Raw genomic sequence first — 17516 nt, forward strand, 5'->3', positions numbered from 1 at the left:
TCATTAATGCTGCATTTAATTAACCCATAGGAAGCCACCCACCCCCAAGAGCCTTATAGAATCATAGAACCAAGCAGGTTGGCAGAGAGCTCCAAGCTCAGCCAGCCCAACCTAGCACCCAGCCCTGGCCAATCAACCAGACCATGGCACTAAGTGCCCCAGCCAGGCTTGGCTGCAACACCTCCAGTCATAGAGACTCCACCACCTCCCTGGGCAGCTCATTCCAATGCCAATCACTCTCTCTGCCAACAATTTCCTCCTCACATCCAGCCTCAACCTGCCCTGGCACAGCTTCAGGCTGTCCCCCCTCATTCTGTTGCTGGTTGCCTCCCTACTGACAGAGGCAGCTCACCCAGGAGCAGCTTCTCAAGGGCTTCTATTCCCAATCACCTTCCCTTGCACCCTGCTAAGCAGAGCAGCACTGGCACAAAGTGCCTAGCAGGAGCCTGTTCTTTCTGCCAGCAATAAAGCCCTCTCTAAACCAGCCCCCACACAACACAAAGCCCCCCCTGGCTGCACTGGACACACTCCAGGCTGTGAGGCTGAATCACTAAACACAGCCTGATGCTCTTTAGCCCAATGGGGCTGTTGGCAGCAGAGGAGGCAGGAGGTTCTGCAGGCATGGCAGACTGGCACAGCTTTCATGCTCACCTCCTGAAAATGTCTCTTTGCTTTACAGTGGTAGCATTTAGGCTCTATTTTTATTCAGACCCCTGATGAGTCTGATTGAATCATAGAATAGAATCATAGAATCAAGCAGGTTGGAAGAGAGCTCCAAGCTCACCCAGCCCAACCTAGCACCCAGCCCTGCCCAACCAACCAGACCATGGCACTAAGTGCCCCAGCCAGGCTTGGCTTCAACACCTCCAGCCACAGAGACTCCACCACCTCCCTGGGCAGCCCATTCCAGTGCCAATCACTCTCTCTGCCAACAACTTCCTCCTAGCATCCATCCTCAACCTCCCCTGGCACAACTTGAGGCTTGTTCTGTCCCTGGGTGCCTGGCAGAAGAGACCAAACCCACCTGGCTACAGCCTCCCTTCAGGTGGCTGTAGACAGCAATGAGCTCTGCCCTGTGCCAGGCACCCAGCAACAGAACAAGGGGACACAGCCTCAAGCTGTGCCAGGGCAGGTTCAGGCTGGATGTGAGGAGGAAGTTGTTGGCAGAGAGAGTGATTTGCATTGGAATGGGCTGCCCAGGGAGGTGGTGGAGTCTCTCTGGCTGGAGGTGTTGCAGCCAAGCCTGGCTGGGGGACTTAGTGCCATGGTCTGGTTGGTTGGCCGGGGCTGGGTGCTAGGCTAGGCTGGGTGAGCTTGGAGCTCTCTGCCAACCTGCTTGGTTCCAGGATTCTCTGACTCTATAACTAAAGGAGGAAGGCAAAGCTTTGCCCAAGCCTCTCTCACGCCCTTCATTTGCATTCCCCGGTGCCAGCTCGAGGCTGCAGCATGGAAACGGTTTGACCAAGTGATGGATCTGCAGGTTTCTATGGTGATCAGCACAGAAGCTGCCTGCCCAGCCGGGTGTGAAAGGAACCATCCACTTAGAAATCTGCAAATTCTATGGAGAGAGCAAAAAAAACCCCAAACAACCTGCCCCAGAGCAGGGCATCAGGGCTGCAGTGCTGGGCAAAACACTTGGCACTTATAACCCAGGCTGGAGGTATCTACAGGGTGGGCACTAAAAGCTGGGGTGGTGCATTTTGGGGGTGGGGTAAGTCTGAAGAGGACAAAAAAGCCTCTATGCAAATTGCTGATGGCCACTAAATAGTTACACTGCCTGAGAGCATTTGAAAATGCTTCCAGCATCTCAAGGGGGCTACAGGAGGGTATCAGTCATAGAATGGGTTAGGTTGGAAGAGATGTCAAAGCTCAGCCAGTTCCAACTCCCCAGCATAGGCAGGGACACCTCCCACTGGAACAGGTCGCTCAAGGACTCATCCAACCTGGCCTTGAACACCTCCAGGGAGGTTGAGGAGCACAGAAGCACCCAATGTGATCAATGATCACATTCTGTGCTTCTCCAGAACCTCCCTGAGCAACCTGTGCCAGTGTCTCACCACCCTCACTCCTTCCTAATATCCCTTTTCAATCTCCCCTTTGCCAGTTCAAACCCTTTCCTCCTCCTCCTCTCATTACCAGACCTTGTCAGTAGTCCCTCCACAGCCCTCCTGGACCCTCCTGCAGATCCTGCAAGGCCACTCCAAGCTCTCCTGGAAGCCTTCTCCTCTCCAGGCTGCACAGCCCCAACTCTCTCAGCCTGTGCTCAGAGCAGAGCTGCTGCAGCCCTCTCAGCATCTTGGTGGCCAGGTTGGACTGGATGTGCTTGGAGGTCTCTTCCCACCTGCTTGATTCTATGAATCATCCCTACTGCTGACTGCAGAAGATGTTCTGTGCTGTGTGGTGTAACCACAGCCCTGCAGAGCTGCAGGAGCAGGCAGCAGCACTGCCCCATCACCCTGGTAAGGCTGGCTGAGGATTCAGCATCTGGGTAACATGAACTTCCCAAAAGTGAGTGCAGCCTCCTGGGCAGCAGAAGCAGAGACTGACACACAGCACTCCAGAGAGAGTTGGCATAAATCACAGCCTGATTATGCTGTGATCTGAACATGAGATTTTCCACGAGATGCTGAAGCAGAGAGAGACAGACACAGAACCTGTTTTGCATTGGTAATGGAAATAAATTATCATAATCCAGCAAGCCTCAGTCCTGCAATTGCTATTTCTTTTTTGTTTTCTAAGACTGAACCTCTCTTGAGGGCTTTAAAAATATTTTCTTTTTCCATTAAGGATGGTTATGAGAGTCAAAAGTATCACCTGCCCTTGAAGGGAAGTGCAGCCCCAACTGAGCACCACCTCCTCACCTGCTGCAGCTGATTTAGTTGGGGTAAAGAGGCAGGAATTATGAGACATGTAGTTAAGCTTGTACCTTGAGTGCTGTGTCCAGTTCTGGGCTCCTTAATTGCAGAGAGCTGTTGAGATGCTGGAAGGTGCCCAGAGAAAGGCAGCAAGGCTGGGGAGGGGCCTGGAGCAGAGCCCTGTGAGGAGAGGCTGAGGGAGCTGGGGAGGTGCAGCCTGCAGCAGAGGAGGCTCAGGGCAGAGCTCATTGCTGTCTGCAGCTGCCTGCAGGGAGGCTGTAGCCAGGTGGGGTTGGGCTCTGCTGCCAGGCACCCAGGGACAGAACAAGGGACACAGCCTCAAGTTGTGCCAGGGCAGGTCTAGGCTGGATTTTAGGAGGAAGTTGTTGGCAGAGAGAGTGATTGCCACTGGAATGGGCTGCCCAGGGAGGTGGTGGAGTCTCTGTGGCTGGAGGTGTTGCAGCCAAGCCTGGCTGGGGCACTTAGTGCCATGGTCTGGTTGGTTGGGCAGGGCTGGGTGCTAGGTTGGGCTGGATGATCCTGGAAGTCTCTTCCAACCTGCTTGATTCTATGAATTTTCTTTCCAGAAAGCCCTGCCCACAAACTACACACACCTAAGTTCAACTCTGGGTTCTAATTGGGTGGAGAAAATATTCCCAAGGCTGCTTCTGGGCAATTCATTCATTTAGGAGAACCAAAAAATTGGAAAAGGTTTGGCCACAAAATCTTTGATCCTATTCTGTGCTTCTGTGCTCCACAACCTCCCTGGGCAACCTGTGCCAGTGTCTCACCACCCTCACTGCAAATAACCCTTTCCTAGCATCCAGTTTGAATCTCCCCTCTGCCACTTCAAACCTATTACCCCTTGTCCTGTCATTACAGGACCTTGTCAATAGTCCCTCCTGCAGCCCCCTGCAGATCCTGCAAGGCCACTCCAAGCTCTCCTGGAAGCCTTCTCCTCTCCAGGCTGCACAGCCCCAACTCTCTCAGCCTGTGCTCAGAGCAGAGCTGCTGCAGCCCTCTCAGCATCTTGGTGGCCTCCTCTGGGCTGGCTCCAACACTTCCATGCCCTGCTTGTGCTGGGGGCTCCAGAGCTGCACCCAGGACTGCAGGTGGGGTGTGAGGAGAGCAGAGCCAAGGGGCAGAATCCCCTCCCTTGCCCTGTGCCCACACGGCTCTTGCTGCAGCCAGCACAGGGTTGTGTCTGGGCTGCACTCACACTGCAGACTCCTGTGGAGCTTTGCATCAGCCCAGACCCCCAGGGCCTGTTGCTCAGGGCTGCTCTCAGCCATTCCCCACTCAGCCTGGAGCTGTGCTTGGGATTGCAACCACCCATATGTAGGATCCATCTCAAGGCACAGGGAAGGCTTCTTTGGAAACTGAAATGACAGCTTTTAAACAGAGGTCATCCAACAAGGTGGCTGTGAAATGTTTAAAACACAGACTGGGGTTACATTCTGCTCTTTTGCTCAAAGAAGGCTTTGGTTTCAAGAGGGCTCTGAAGAGGAGGGGATTGGGCACACGGAGCTGTAGGTCAGACGTGTGACAGCTCAGGTCAGTGCACAAACACAGCCTGGGCCAGCAGCCGCGCTACAGATTCTGCTGCCGGCGGTGTTGGGATACACTTCAGAGTTTGTTTACACCCTGGAACAAGACAGCTTGTGTCTTCACACCTAGCAAATCAGCTCAATTAACTTCAGTTAATGACTCCAAGTGCTGAAAAGCCCTCAACGAGGAGGAGCTTCATGCCCTAGAAACTCCTGTACCAGGCAGCAGCCAGAAGTGCGTTGAGCAACTCCAATCTATCACCATGCCTGTAAAGATCCCAGAGTCCCAGGTCCATCAGCTCTCAGCCTTTCAGTCAAGAACAGGTTTGCTCTCCACTTCCTTATCATCAGGAACACAGAGAAGAGGCACAAGCCAGGAGTTCTGTTCCCAGGCAGCACTGACCACAAACAGTCCAGACGAGTCCAGCAGGTTGTTACCCCTACAGCTGGGATAAGGCTGCACACATTCAGTAATCACAGGCATCTTCTGGTTTAGCAGGCAGAGAACCACAGGCTGGCTTGGCACAAGTTGGAAGGGACCTTAAAGATCATCTACTTCCAACCCCTTGTGGGCAGGGACACCTACCAGACCAACTTGCTCAAGGCCAACCTGGCTTCAAACACTTCCCAGCTGGGAGCTTCCACACCTTCTTTGGGCAACCTGCTCCAGTGCCTCACCACTCCTGGGGAGAAAAAGCTCTTCCTAATGCCTCCTCTAACTCCTTCCCAATGTCTCATCTAAAGCCAACTTAGAATCATTGAATCAAGCAGGTTGGAAGAGAGCTCCAAGCTGATCCAGTCCAACCTAGCACCCAGTCCTGGCCAACCAACCAGACCATGGCACTAAGTGCCCCAGACAGGCTTGGCTGCAACACCTCCAGGGATGGTGACTCCACAACCTCCCTGGGCAGCCCATTCCAGTGCCTGAGCATCCACTCAGTAAAGAACTTCCTCCCAACATCCAACCTAAACCTCCCCTGATGCAATTGAGGCCACTTGCTCTTGTCCTATCATTAGTAATTTGGGAGACCAGCTCCAGCCTCACTACAACCTCCTCTCAGGTAGTTGTAGAGGACAATAAGGTCCCCTCTCAGCCTCTTCTCCAGACTACACACCCCCAGCTCCCTCAGCTGCTCCTCACAGGTCATGTTTGCCAGACCTCTCCCCAGCCTCACTGCCCTTCTCTGCACCTGCTCCAAGTACCTCTAGACTCAAGAGTAGGAAAACGTGGATGCTTCCCAAAGTGTGGATACCAGACACCACTTTAAGCCTAGGTATAAATATTTATGCTCAGAAAGCTGCAACTTTCCCTCTTCACTTCAGAGGCTGAAGCACAGTCAGACTACAAGTGTACAAATACCTAAGGCTCTGTGAACTCCAACCCTCCTCCAGGCTGACCCAGTTATTTGGTAAATAAGCTTCTTCAAGCCCTTTCTCTGCTGAGAGCCCTGGCTTTGGAAACACCTTAAACAGAGAGCTTAACCCTGCCTTCTTTGCAAAAACAGGTGGAGTGCATGCCTGGTCTGGAGCAGGGGACTGAGACCAGAATCAGTAAGTTTGGAGAGGACACCAAGCTAGGAGCAGCTGTGGAGCTGTTGGAGGCTAGAAGAGCCCTGCAGAGGGACCTGGCCAGGCTGGATGGGTGGGCAGAGGCCAAGGGGATGAGACTGAACAAGGCCAAGTGCAGGGTTCTGCACTTTGGCCACAACAACCCCAAGCAGCACTACAGGCTGGGGCCAGAGTGGCTGAGAGCAGCCAGGCAGAGAAGGTCCTGAGTGTGCTGGTAGAGAGGAGCTGCAGAGGAGGCAGCAGTGCCCAGGTGGGCAGCAGAGCCAATGGCATCCTGGGCTGGCTCAGGAGCAGTGTGGGCAGCAGGACAAGGGAGGTTCTTCTGCCCCTGTGCTCAGCACTGCTCAGGCCACACCTTGAGTGCTGTGTCCAGCTCTGGGCTCCTCAGTTCAAGAGAGATGTTGAGGTGCTGGAAGGTGTTGAGAGCAGGGCAGCAAGTCTGGGGAGGGGCCTGGAGCACAGCCCTGTGAGGAGAGGCTGAGGGAGCTGGGGGTGTGCAGCCTGCAGCAGAGGAGGCTCAGGGCAGAGCTCATTGCTGCCTGCAGCTGCCTGCAGGGAGGCTGTAGCCAGGTGGGGTTGGGCTCTGCTGCCAGGCAGTCAGCAACAGAACAAGGGGACACAGCCTGAAGCTGTGCCAGGGCAGGTCTAGGCTGGATGTTAGGAGGAAGTTGTTGTCAGAGAGAGTGCTTGGCATTGGAATGGGCTGCCCAGGGAGGTGGTGGAGTCTCTGTGGCTGGAGGTGTTGAAGCCAAGCCTGGCTGGGGCACTTAGTGCCATGGTCTGGTTGGTTGGGCAGGGCTGGGTGCTAGGTTGGGCTGGATGAGCTTGGAGCTCTCTGCCAGCCTGCCTGATTCTATGATTCTGTGATGTGTTCCTGGAATCCAGGCCACTCAGATGGGAGCCTCTGTGCTATTCCTCCCCCTAATTAAGAGGAAAAACTGAAGGTTTAACAACCAAAGAGAACATAAAACCCACACAGTAAAGCAAATATAACGTTTGAAATCAGAAAGGCATCAGAAAACAGCTGATAGGAACAGGGCAGAGTGCTCTGAAAAGAAGGGAAATGAAGATCTCAAAAGCTAGAAACGTAATTAGTCGAGTACTTCATTAGCCTGCTTTCATCTTAACTTTCTTAATCATCAAGTAAACGTGGCACCAAGCTGCCAACACCAACCTGAGGTAGATAATAAGGTGGTTCATCCCTGGAATGAGCTTGCCACTAATCTGCCCCTCGAACACACACAGCTCCCAGCTCCTCCAGCCCTGTTGTGGCCATCAGCACTGTCAAGCTGCAATCATTAAAGCAGAAAATCCTCATCAGACCCCAATTCTCCTAAAAATCCCTCTCAAGGATAACCAAACCAAAGCCTTCATTTATGATCAACATCTCTGCCCAGGCCTCCAGAAGACCCCAAATGAAACAAAGCCATTACAGAGCAGCTGGTTCCACTATTTTAAGACTTACTTGAACAACTTCGAAGTTCAGGTCAGTTGACTCCCAATTTGGAAGTGTTAGATACTCACAGGCTCACAGGATGTCAGGGGTTGGAAGGGTTCCAAAGAGATCACAGCTCACAGATGTCAGGGGTTGGAAGGGACACAAAGAGATATCCAGCCCAAACTCCCTGCCAGAGCAGGACCACACAATCCAGCTCAGGGCACACAGGAACACATCCACACAGGCCTGGAAAGGCTCCACACAAGCAGACTCCACAGCCTCTCTGGCAGCCTGTTCAGTGCCCTGGGACCCTTCCAGTCAAGAAGTTCCCCCTTGTGCTGAGCTGGAACCTCCTGTGCTGCAGCTTCCATCCACTGCTGCTTGTCCTATCCCAAGGAGCAGTGAGCAGAGCCTGTCCCCCCTTCCCGACCCCCAGCCCTCAGAGAGTTATAGACATTTATTAGATCCTCTCTCAGTCTTCTCTTCTCCAGACTAAGCAGCCCCAGGTCCCTCAGCCTCTCCTCACCAAGCAGTGCTCCAGTCCACTCATCATCCTCTTAGCCCTCTGCTGGACCCTCTCCAGCAGATCCCTGTCCCTCTTCAACTGGGGACCCCAAACCTGAAGGCAGCACTCAAGATGAGGTCTCACCAGGGCAGAGTATTGCAGGTTAAGTACTTTTTTCAAAGCCAGGCTGGATGGGGCCTTGAGCAGCCTTGTCCAGGAGGTGTCCCTGCCTGTGGCAGGGGCACAGGGGTGGAAATGGATGATCTTTCAGGTCCCTCCCAAGCCAAAGCCGTGATTCTACGATACAGTGTTTGCTTTGTGTACAACTGACTGAATCCCTCTGCTCCAGCACCAACAGCAGCAAAGCAGGACATGATGGGGATCAGAATACTCCCCCCCAGACAATCTGCAGCAGCTCTAGGGAAATTGCAGTGCCCTTCTGAAGCTCTCCACGTGTACACATCTCAGCTCTTGCCCATTATTGCTCAACCAGCTGAGGTTTCACAGGGCGTTTTCCTCGGCGCAGTGCTGACTGCACACAGAACTGAGAGCCCAGAGGTTGAGATCATCTGTGGGGAGGGCAAGAACTTCAGTTTCAACCCCAGTGAGGTCAGAGCATACACACACACAGACACTCTCCCTTGGGAAACACAGCAAGGTTCTCAGCTGTGGACTTACCAAACTCTTAGTTCCCTCAAACTAAACCCCCTGAACGACAATGAAACCCCAAACCCAACACACCCAGCCCAGCAATGCCCTCCCCCCACTCCATTTCTCACGCAGCACCACCACTTAAGTGTCTCAAGCTGTGTGAACTCCAGATCTGCTGTTGACTCACCTCTCACTGCTATGCACACATTTACCAAGGGATGTCAGCCCCAAATAAAGCCTCTTAAAAGTTGGGCAGCTGTTGGGTTCCTACAGAAGTGAAGGTCTGCAGCAGTGTGGCAGAAGGAGAACCTTTTTGACACACACCTTTGCTGGGCACTGCAATAAGCACTGCAGAAGCAGGCTGTGAGCTATACAGATGATTCAAAACCATATCACCTTTGCACAGAGCTCATACACACAGCTTGAGTTCCTACAGAAGTGAAGGTCTGCAGCAGTGTGGCAGGAAGGAGAACCTTTTTGACACACATCTTTGTTGGGCACTGCAATAGGCACTGCAGAAGCAGGTTGTGAACTATGCAGAAGAGTCAAAACCATTTCACCTTTGCACAGAGCTCACACACACAGCTGCTTCTACAGCAGGTCTCACAGATCACCAGATCATGGAATCCTAGAATCAGTCATGGCTGGAAGGGATCACAAGGATCAGCCAGTTCCAACATCCCTGCCATGCCCAGGGACACCTCACACCAGAGCAGGCTGCCCACAGCCTCAGCCAGCCTGGCCTGAAACACCTCCAGGGATGGGGCCTCAACCACCTCCCTGGACAACCCCTGCCAGGCTCTCACCACCCTTATGCTGAACAACTTCTTCCTAAGCTCCAGGCTGACTCTCCCCATTTCCAGCTTGGTTCCATTCCCCCCAGTCCTATCACTCCTTGACAGCCTCAAAAGTCCCTCCCCAGCGCGTACAGGCGCTCTAAGCAGTGGATTCCAAAGAGACAGCAAAGGTCCATACAGCAGAGTGTCTGGGTTGCCTGCTATACAAACCTGGGGAGGGAGAAGGTTGCCACCAGCAGCAGAGCTCCAGCCTTCTGCCATTTAGCTGGGGGAGGCACCCTTTAATTGGAACAGGACATACATGCCAGCCTTTTCCACAGCAATTTCTCCAAGAACATGGAATCCTCTGCATTCTGCCACTGCTGGAGGAAAAGGGGACCCTTCCCACCACCTGCAGGCAATGAGTATCCACATGAAGAGGTCATAAAGAGCCCAGCTGCCCTTTATTTAAAATGCCCTTTGCAATAAAAACCAAACCAACTCGCTGTACATTCTTGTTCTTTTTTTGAGAGAAGCAGAACCATCAGGAGCCCCACAGCCACAGAATCCAACAGCAGCTCCAGAACCATCGGCATCAACAGTGCCTGAGCATCAGCATCACCAATGCCTGAGCATCAGCATCACCAATGCCTTGAGCATCAGCACCAACAATGCCTGAGCATCAGCATCACCAATGCCTTGAGCATCAGCACCAACAATGCCTGAGCATCAGCATCACCAATGCCTTGAGCATCAGCATCACCAATGCCTGGAGCATCAGCATCACCAATGCCTGAGCATCAGCATCACCAATGCCTTGAGCATCAGCATCACCAATACCTGAGCATCAACATCATCAATGCCTGAGCATCAGCATCAACAAAGCCTGAGCCGTGGTGTTGAGAAGAACCACAGTGGTATTGAGAGCAGGAGGTGGAGAACACTGCACGGTTACAATCAGAGAGCAGGATTTCAGACAGGCTTTCTGGCAACAGAACAGGCTTGGGATTTTTAGGAAATACAATCATCATGTACAGCAAAAATCACCATGTGGCCATGAGACTGCCAGCCTTAAACTAAGGCCTCGTTTACACCATTTACACCATTTCTGCCCTGTTCAGGAAGGAGCTGGGTTTGTTTTTTTGGCTGGGAATGTCCTTTTTTTTTGTTGTTGTTGTCTGTTTGTTTCTTCCAAGCAATGACATCTTTGCAGTTCTCAGTGTGAAAAGAGCTATATCCCACCTCTGTATGGACACGGCTATAACATATTCCCACAGGGAAAAGGAATAAGAGAGTACCTTTAGACTGATACAACATTTCCTCAAGTGGAGAAGCTAATATAGCTTTGATTATTCAGTCAAGTTAAAGCAGTATGACTTTTGTTTTGTTTTCTGTGTTCTTTCCCCCCCCCCCCCTACTTTATAGACAAGGCCTACATTTAACAAGCACCAGAACACTTCAGAGCATTTGGAAGATCAGAGGACTGAGCTCTATGTCCTGTAGTGTCCTCACTAAGTCATAAGAGAATATTGAACACCAGAATACATTCAGAACTCCCATCAGAACCCCATGCCATGGTCTCTGAAGTGATCCACTCGTTTAAACAAACACACCTTTTTTGGCAAGAACTGGAGTGGATCTGCAAAACAGCCCAGTGGAATCCACGACTTATTTAGGCTGCCTTCAGCTGCTCTGCCAGGCTGAGGTGGGGGGAAGTGACCTTTTTGTGGCACTGTGACCTAAACCCACCCAGTTTTGCAACACAACCCAAGCAACTGAAAGCATGAAGAACCTGCTGTCTGTTGGGGAGACCTGCTTTTGGGAAGTGGGAGAAGATTGGGCTTGGTGATCTTAAGAGGACTTTTCTGACCTTAATGGTTCTACAGTCCTAGAACTTGCTATCATACAAGCACAGAATGAATCACAGAAGAGAGCTCCAAGCTCAGCCAGCCCAACCTAGCACCCAGCCCTGGCCAACCAACCAGACTATGGCACTAAGTGCCCCAGCCAGGCTTGGCTTCAACACCTCCAGGGACAGGAACTCCACTGCCTCCCTGGGCAGCCCATATTTCAACAAGCTGAACTGGAGCAAGGCCTGTTGGGTGCCTAAAAAAAATGGGTAATCCCATGGATTTTAAGGCAAAACTGAACCATAGCAGTAGCCCAGACACACAACACACTTCTGGCATTTTTCCTGCTGCAGACACAGCAGCAGTGGAGCTTTCCTAGTTTTCAGTGCAGTGTCTTTGCTGAAAGGAGCCATCGTTCCCTCATCCCTCTCACAAGACACCCTGGAGGAGGTGGTGGCTTCTAAATCATCTGCAGACCTTTCTGGGAGATCAGCTGCAAAGAGGTTTTCAGTTGTCACTTCAAAAACGGGTGGCTGGACCAATAGGTGGTGTGAAGGCCCCAAGCAGCCCCTTTGTTTTCAACTGTGATTGTATCAGCCTGGCTCATACAACCAGATTGATTGTATCTGATACAACCTGACTGATTGCATCAAGAACAGGTCCCTGCCCTTTTGAAGGACACAACTGAGCTCCCAAGAGTTCAATTCAACATTTCATCTTCTAATTGTCATTAGATGCTGGGTGGTGCTAAAAGAAGTATCCAATTTTTGACTAAACCACAAGATTATCATTTCCATTTCAATCCACAGAATGGAACTCAGCCTAAACATTCCTCTTCCAGAGCTGAAGCAAAAAGTTTTCCTACTTAGAATAAATTATCAGACTCGTGGTAGCAGTCACACTAGTTAGTTGGCCTGATTTAAAACCCCTTTTACTCAGCAGTCCTCAGCTTTTGTTTTCATGCTGTAAGAGAATTTCAAGTCTCCTTGGGGAGGGGGAAGTAAAGAAAAACACAGGTTTCAGGGGGGGTTGTGTTAATTTAAAGGGCTATGAAAGGGAGGTGAACAAACTCCCTATGACAGAAGGTACAGATGTACTCCCACTCCAACCCCTCTGCACATCCAGAAAGAATCACAGAATCATAGAATCAGGCAGGTTGGAAGAGAGCTCCAAGCTCATCCAGCCCAACCTAGCACCCAGCCCTGCCCAACCAATTAGACCATAGCACTAAGTGCCCCAGCCAGGCTTTTTATTTTTTTGAACACTTCCAAGGAACTAGGGGGAATGGAGCAAAGCTGGAGGTGGGGAGAGTCAGCCTGGACGTGAGGAGGAAGTTCTTCAACATGAGGGTGGTGAGAGCCTGGCAGTGGTTGCCCAGGGAGGTGGTTGAGGCCCCATCCCTGGAGGTGTTTAAGGCCAGGCTGGTTGAGGCTGTGGGCAGCATGACCTAGGGTAGGGTGTCCCTGAGCATGGCAGGGAGTTGGAACTGGCTGATCCTTGTGGTCCCTTTCAACCCTGACTAATTCTGTGGTTGCCCCTTAAGGGCTGCTGCAAAGCCTGGCTTAACCCTGGAGCCCTCCTCAGCAGAGGGAACTGCCCTGGACACTGCTCAGGATTCTGTGATTCTATGAACTACTGGTCTGATGCATAACTTTAAGGAGTTATAATGCAATCAGATCAAAAGCTCCCATTTTGTGGATAACTGACCTGCAGAATTTAATCCCAACAAGCCACCACCCTTTCCAGTAAGGAAGGGCCTGATCTTACAGGGCCCTCTTGCATTAAAGTCACTCTACCTTCCTAAAGCTGCCTGCTGAGCACAGCCTTCCAGTCACACACTGGTTTCACAGGGTCAGCACCTAAACAGGGATGAAAAAGGGTATTAAAACCAACTAAATAGCAGGTAAACCAGCAAGGCTGGCCTTTGTCTTTCCTTCTTTAAAACACAGCCCTTAGCTAAGTGGAGGCCACCCCCATGCCTTTTGCTTCTACTAAGACAGAACTCAACATTGCCAGCCTAGGTGGGAAAGTTCAGTGTTTCATGTGGCAGATAAAAAGAGCACAAAGTTGTCTTCTAAAAAACAGCATTTGTATTAAAACTCTTCAGATGGATAGACATCTCCTGAATGCATGTCTGGAATTCAAATGACAGTCAGCAGAGTTTTCTTGGTACATCAACAAAGAGAAGATTTCCTTCTGTGCTGGCTGGAGGGACATCCCATAATAAAACCAAAGGGAACACGAAAAAAAAAAGGAGGGGGGAGAAAGGAAAAAAAGGAAGAGGAAAAAGGGAAAAATAAAAGGGGAAAAAAGGAAATAAAAAGGAAATAAAACAATAAAATAAAGAATAAAAAACTAAAAGAAAATACTAAAGCAAAGGGAAGCAGAGGCAAGTGAAGCAGAGGCAAGGGAAGCAGAGGCAAGGGAAGCAGAGGCAAGGGAAGCAGAGGCAAGGGAAGCAGAGGCAAGGGAAGCAGAGGCAAGGGAAGCAGAGGCAAGGGAAGCAGAGGCAAGGGAAGCAGAGGCAAGGGAAGCAGAGGCAAGGGAAGCAGAGGCAAGGGAAACAAAATAAAATAATAGAAAATTAAAATAAATTTAAAAGGAAAGACAACAAAAAGAAAATGAAAGTCCACCCCTCCAAAATCCCAAAAAAGGCTAAATTCTTGTAAATTTGAAGTAAACGAAGGCCAAACTTGCAAGACATGGAAATAAGTTAAAAGGCTCAGATGGAAATAAGAAATAAATTCCACTAACAACAGGCCCTTTTGTCCTGGCTTGCTCAGCATGATTACTGCAAGGAAACTGTTAAGGAGTTTTTGGGGTAGCAGATAATGGGATTCTGTGGAGCTTTCACAGGTTGGCACCGGCTGGAACAGCTGAGTTTTGAAGGCACTCTATGGATACAGGGTTGCTGTTGGCCCTGCATCGCATATAGGAAGTCTTTGCACTTTGTAGAGAGCTAGTCATCAAAATCAGTTATTGCCAACCCAGAGGGGAAGAAACAGGAAACCAACCCAACAGAAACCCAACAAAAACCAACCCAACAAAAATCAACAAAATCAATGAAACAAAAAAAAAAAATCAACAAAAATCAACAAAACAAAAAAATCAACAAAACCCAACAAAACAAAAATCAGCAAAACAAAAAATCAACAAAACCCAACAAAACAAAAAAAGCTACAAAAAACAATGAAACAAAAATCAATTAAACAAAAAAGCAACAAAAAGCAACGAAACAAAAAAGCAACAAAAATCAACGAAACAAAAAAGCAACAAAAATCAACGAAACAAAAACCAACGAAACAAAAAAGCAACAAAAAACAACGAAACAAAAACCAACGAAACAAAAAAGCAACAAAAAACAACGAAACAAAAAAGCAACAAAAATCAACGGAACAAAAAAGCAACAAAAATCAACGGAACAAAAATCAACGAAACAAAAAAGCAACAAAATTCAACCAAACAAAAAATCAACGAAAACCAGTGAAACAAAAAAGCAACGAAACAAAAAAAGCAACAAAAATCAACAAAAATCAACATAATAAAAATCAACAAAATCCAACAAAACTAAAAAAAAATCAACACCAAAAAAACAACAAAAATCAACAATCAACACTCAACAAAAGCAACAAAAAAATCAACAATTCAAAAAAACTCAACAAAATCCAACAAAATTAAAAATCAACAAAACAAAAAACCTCAACAAAAAATCAACTAAAAAAAACACCCAAAACAAAAATCAACCAAACAAAAAAAAAACAACTCAACAAAACAAAAGCAAACAAAAATAATCAACAAAACAAACAAACAAACAAAAAATCGACCAAACAACCCCTGGGAACAAAAACTTCACCAGCTCCCACCCGCCAAGGAACAAGGCAAACAAAAAAGGAAACCTCTCACACACACTCACACTCACACCTCCAAAATTGTGCAGATTTGTAACATTTTCACAGCTGATTTAAAAAGAAAACAAAACAAAAACCCCCCCACACAAAAAATAACCCAAAGGAAAACGCCACAAAACCTCCAGAAATAGTTCAAATAAAACAAAACAAAACAAAATACTAACAAAAAAAAAAACAACCAAACATCAACCAACCAAAACCAGAGGAGCAACCCACCACGCTACCACTCTCCTGCAAACTCCCATCCCATACAGCAGGTAAACAAAACAGAGAATCGTTTCACGGATCCTCAGCAGACACTTGCTGGGCTCCCCTCCCAGACCCACCCCTACCCTCACCCCGGTACTGGCACCAGTGTTTGCTGAGGCACAGTCCCAGTTCAGATGTGCAATTCTCCCGGCCGGGCGTACCCGGCGCTGCCACCCTCAACTTTGCATAGCGATCCTCGGGCCGGCGGCGGAGGCTCCACGCGTGTCTCGAGTGGGGGGGGTACAGATGGGCACTGCTCCCGCCGTTCTTCTCGGCGTGTCCCGGGGGGGCTCGGTCTCCGGGAGGGAAGCTCAGCACCGGCCTCGACGATCTCGGCGTGTCCCAAGGAGCGTGTTGGGGGTGGGGATCAGCACCGCTCCCACCCATCTCCTCGGTGTGGGCCGTGGGGAGAAGAGGCTCAGCACCGCTCCCGCCGATCACCTCTGTGTGCCGGGGGGAGAAGAGGCTCAGCACCGCTCCCACCCATCTCCTCGGTGTGCCGAGGGGAGAAGAGGCTCAGCACCGCTCCCACCCATCTCCTCGGTGTGCCGGGGGGAGAAGAGGCTCAGCACCGCTCCCACCCATCTCCTCGGTGTGTGCCGGGGGAGAAGAGGCTCAGCACCGCTCCTGCCGATCTCCTCCGTGTATGCCGGGGAAAGAAGAGGCTCAGCACCGCTCCCGCCGATCTCCTCAGTGTGTGCCCGAGAGAGAGGCTCAGCATCGCTACCGCCGACCTCCTCGGCGTGCCCCGGGGAGGGGGGGATCCCCCGCCCCAGCTCCGTTCTCTCGGGCTGCAGGCTCCGCTCCTGCCCGGAGCTCTCCGCCCCGTGCCCGCTGCCAGCGCGGGGCAGACACAAATATACTCAACGACCAAGACTGGACGAAACGTACATGCCGAAAAAAGCCACATTTCCAACACGATGATATCTTGTTTCTCGATTTTGTGTGTGTGTGTTCGTTCTCGGCGGCTCGCCGAGGGCGGGCTCCGGCCGGGGCTGCGGGGCCGCTCCCGCCGCCGCTCCCCGCCGGCCGCCACCGCCGTGTCCCCTCAGCCAGCCCCTGCTGCCCTCAGAGGATGGCGCAGGAGGAGCAGCATTGCTCGTCCCCGTTGGGCTGCGAGGCGTAGTTCATTTGCCTGACGATCTCCGCGAAGAGCTCGTCCACCGAGGCTTTGTTTTTGGCCGAGGTCTCCATGAAGGGGCAGCTCCACTCCTCGGCCAGGGCTTTGCCCTCCCCGAAGGAGACCTCCCGCTCGCCCTCCAGGTCCACCTTGTTGCCCACCAGGATCATGGGCACCCTCTCGTACCTCTTCACCCGGATGATCTGGTCCCGCATGGGCTTGATGTCCTGGAAGCTCTGCTGGTTCACCAGGCTGTAGACCAGGATGAAGCCTTGGCCGTTCTTGATGTAGAGGTCTCGCATGGAGGCGAACTGCTCGGTGCCCGCCGTGTCCAGGATCTCCAGCACCGACGGCGAGGAGTCCACCTCGATCTCCTTGCGGTAGAAGTCCTCGATGGTGGGGTCATACTTCTCGATGAAGGAGCCCGTCACGAACTGCACGGTGAGGGCGGACTTGCCCACGCCGCCCGAGCCCAGCACCACCACCTTGTACTCCCGCATGGCTCCCGGCGCGCCGCCTCCCTCAGCTCCCGCTCGGGGCTGCCGCTTCCCTCCCGCCCTCACGGCGGGCGGAGAGAGGCAGGCGAAGGAGGGAAGAAGGGAGGGAGGGGAAGGAGGGAGAAGGAGGGGCGCGCACGCCCCGCCGGGCGCTCACTGGCGCCGTGCGGGGCCCTCCGGGGCGGGGAAGGAGCGGCCGCGCTACGCGGAACCGCGCCGCGCCCCGCGGGCAGACGCCGAGCCCCGAGCGGCGCCTGCGCAGAGCCGCCGGCAGGGAGGAGGAAGAGGAAGAGGAGGAGGAGGAAAAAGAGGAGGCTGAGGAAGGCTCCAGGCGCGGCCCGTGCCCCGCGGCGGCACATGTGGCCCTGCGGCCCGCCCCGGCCCAGCGTCCCCAGTCGGCCGCCGCCGTCCGCCCACGTTGGCTTGGGGCGGGCAGCAGCGCTCCGCTCCGCCCCGCGCGTCAGGCCCCTGCGCTGCCGCCCGGCGGGAGCGGGGTTCATTCGGACCGCGGGAATGTGCCGTTCGCCACCATCCGTAGGCAGCGGCGAGTT

At 51.8% G+C, this 17516-nt stretch overlaps 2 protein-coding genes across 4 annotated transcripts in view; both read right to left on the reverse strand.

The window, feature by feature from the left end:
* The window catches only part of ARHGEF26 (Rho guanine nucleotide exchange factor 26), a 174806-nt gene extending 159291 nt beyond the window's left edge, over positions 1 to 15515 (reverse strand). For all 3 annotated transcript variants that reach the window (XM_064164853.1, XM_064164851.1, XM_064164852.1), the window contains exon 1: positions 12988 to 15515. The gene's annotated coding sequence lies outside the window, so the exon portion shown is untranslated. The remainder of the gene's footprint in view (positions 1 to 12987) is intronic.
* Positions 9787 to 17226, reverse strand: RAP2B (RAP2B, member of RAS oncogene family). The gene is made up of 2 exons (XM_064164857.1): positions 15510 to 17226; positions 9787 to 13050 (listed from the first exon to the last, which is right to left on the reverse strand). Exon 1 carries the CDS (start codon positions 16966 to 16968, stop codon positions 16417 to 16419), a length of 552 nt encoding a protein of 183 aa, XP_064020927.1. The 5' UTR covers positions 16969 to 17226; the 3' UTR covers positions 9787 to 13050; positions 15510 to 16416.
* Between the last annotated feature and the right edge of the window lie 290 nt (positions 17227 to 17516).

The sequence above is a fragment of the Pogoniulus pusillus genome, chromosome 26, assembly GCF_015220805.1.
Source record: "Pogoniulus pusillus isolate bPogPus1 chromosome 26, bPogPus1.pri, whole genome shotgun sequence".
NCBI classification, from domain to species: Eukaryota; Metazoa; Chordata; class Aves; order Piciformes; family Lybiidae; genus Pogoniulus; species Pogoniulus pusillus.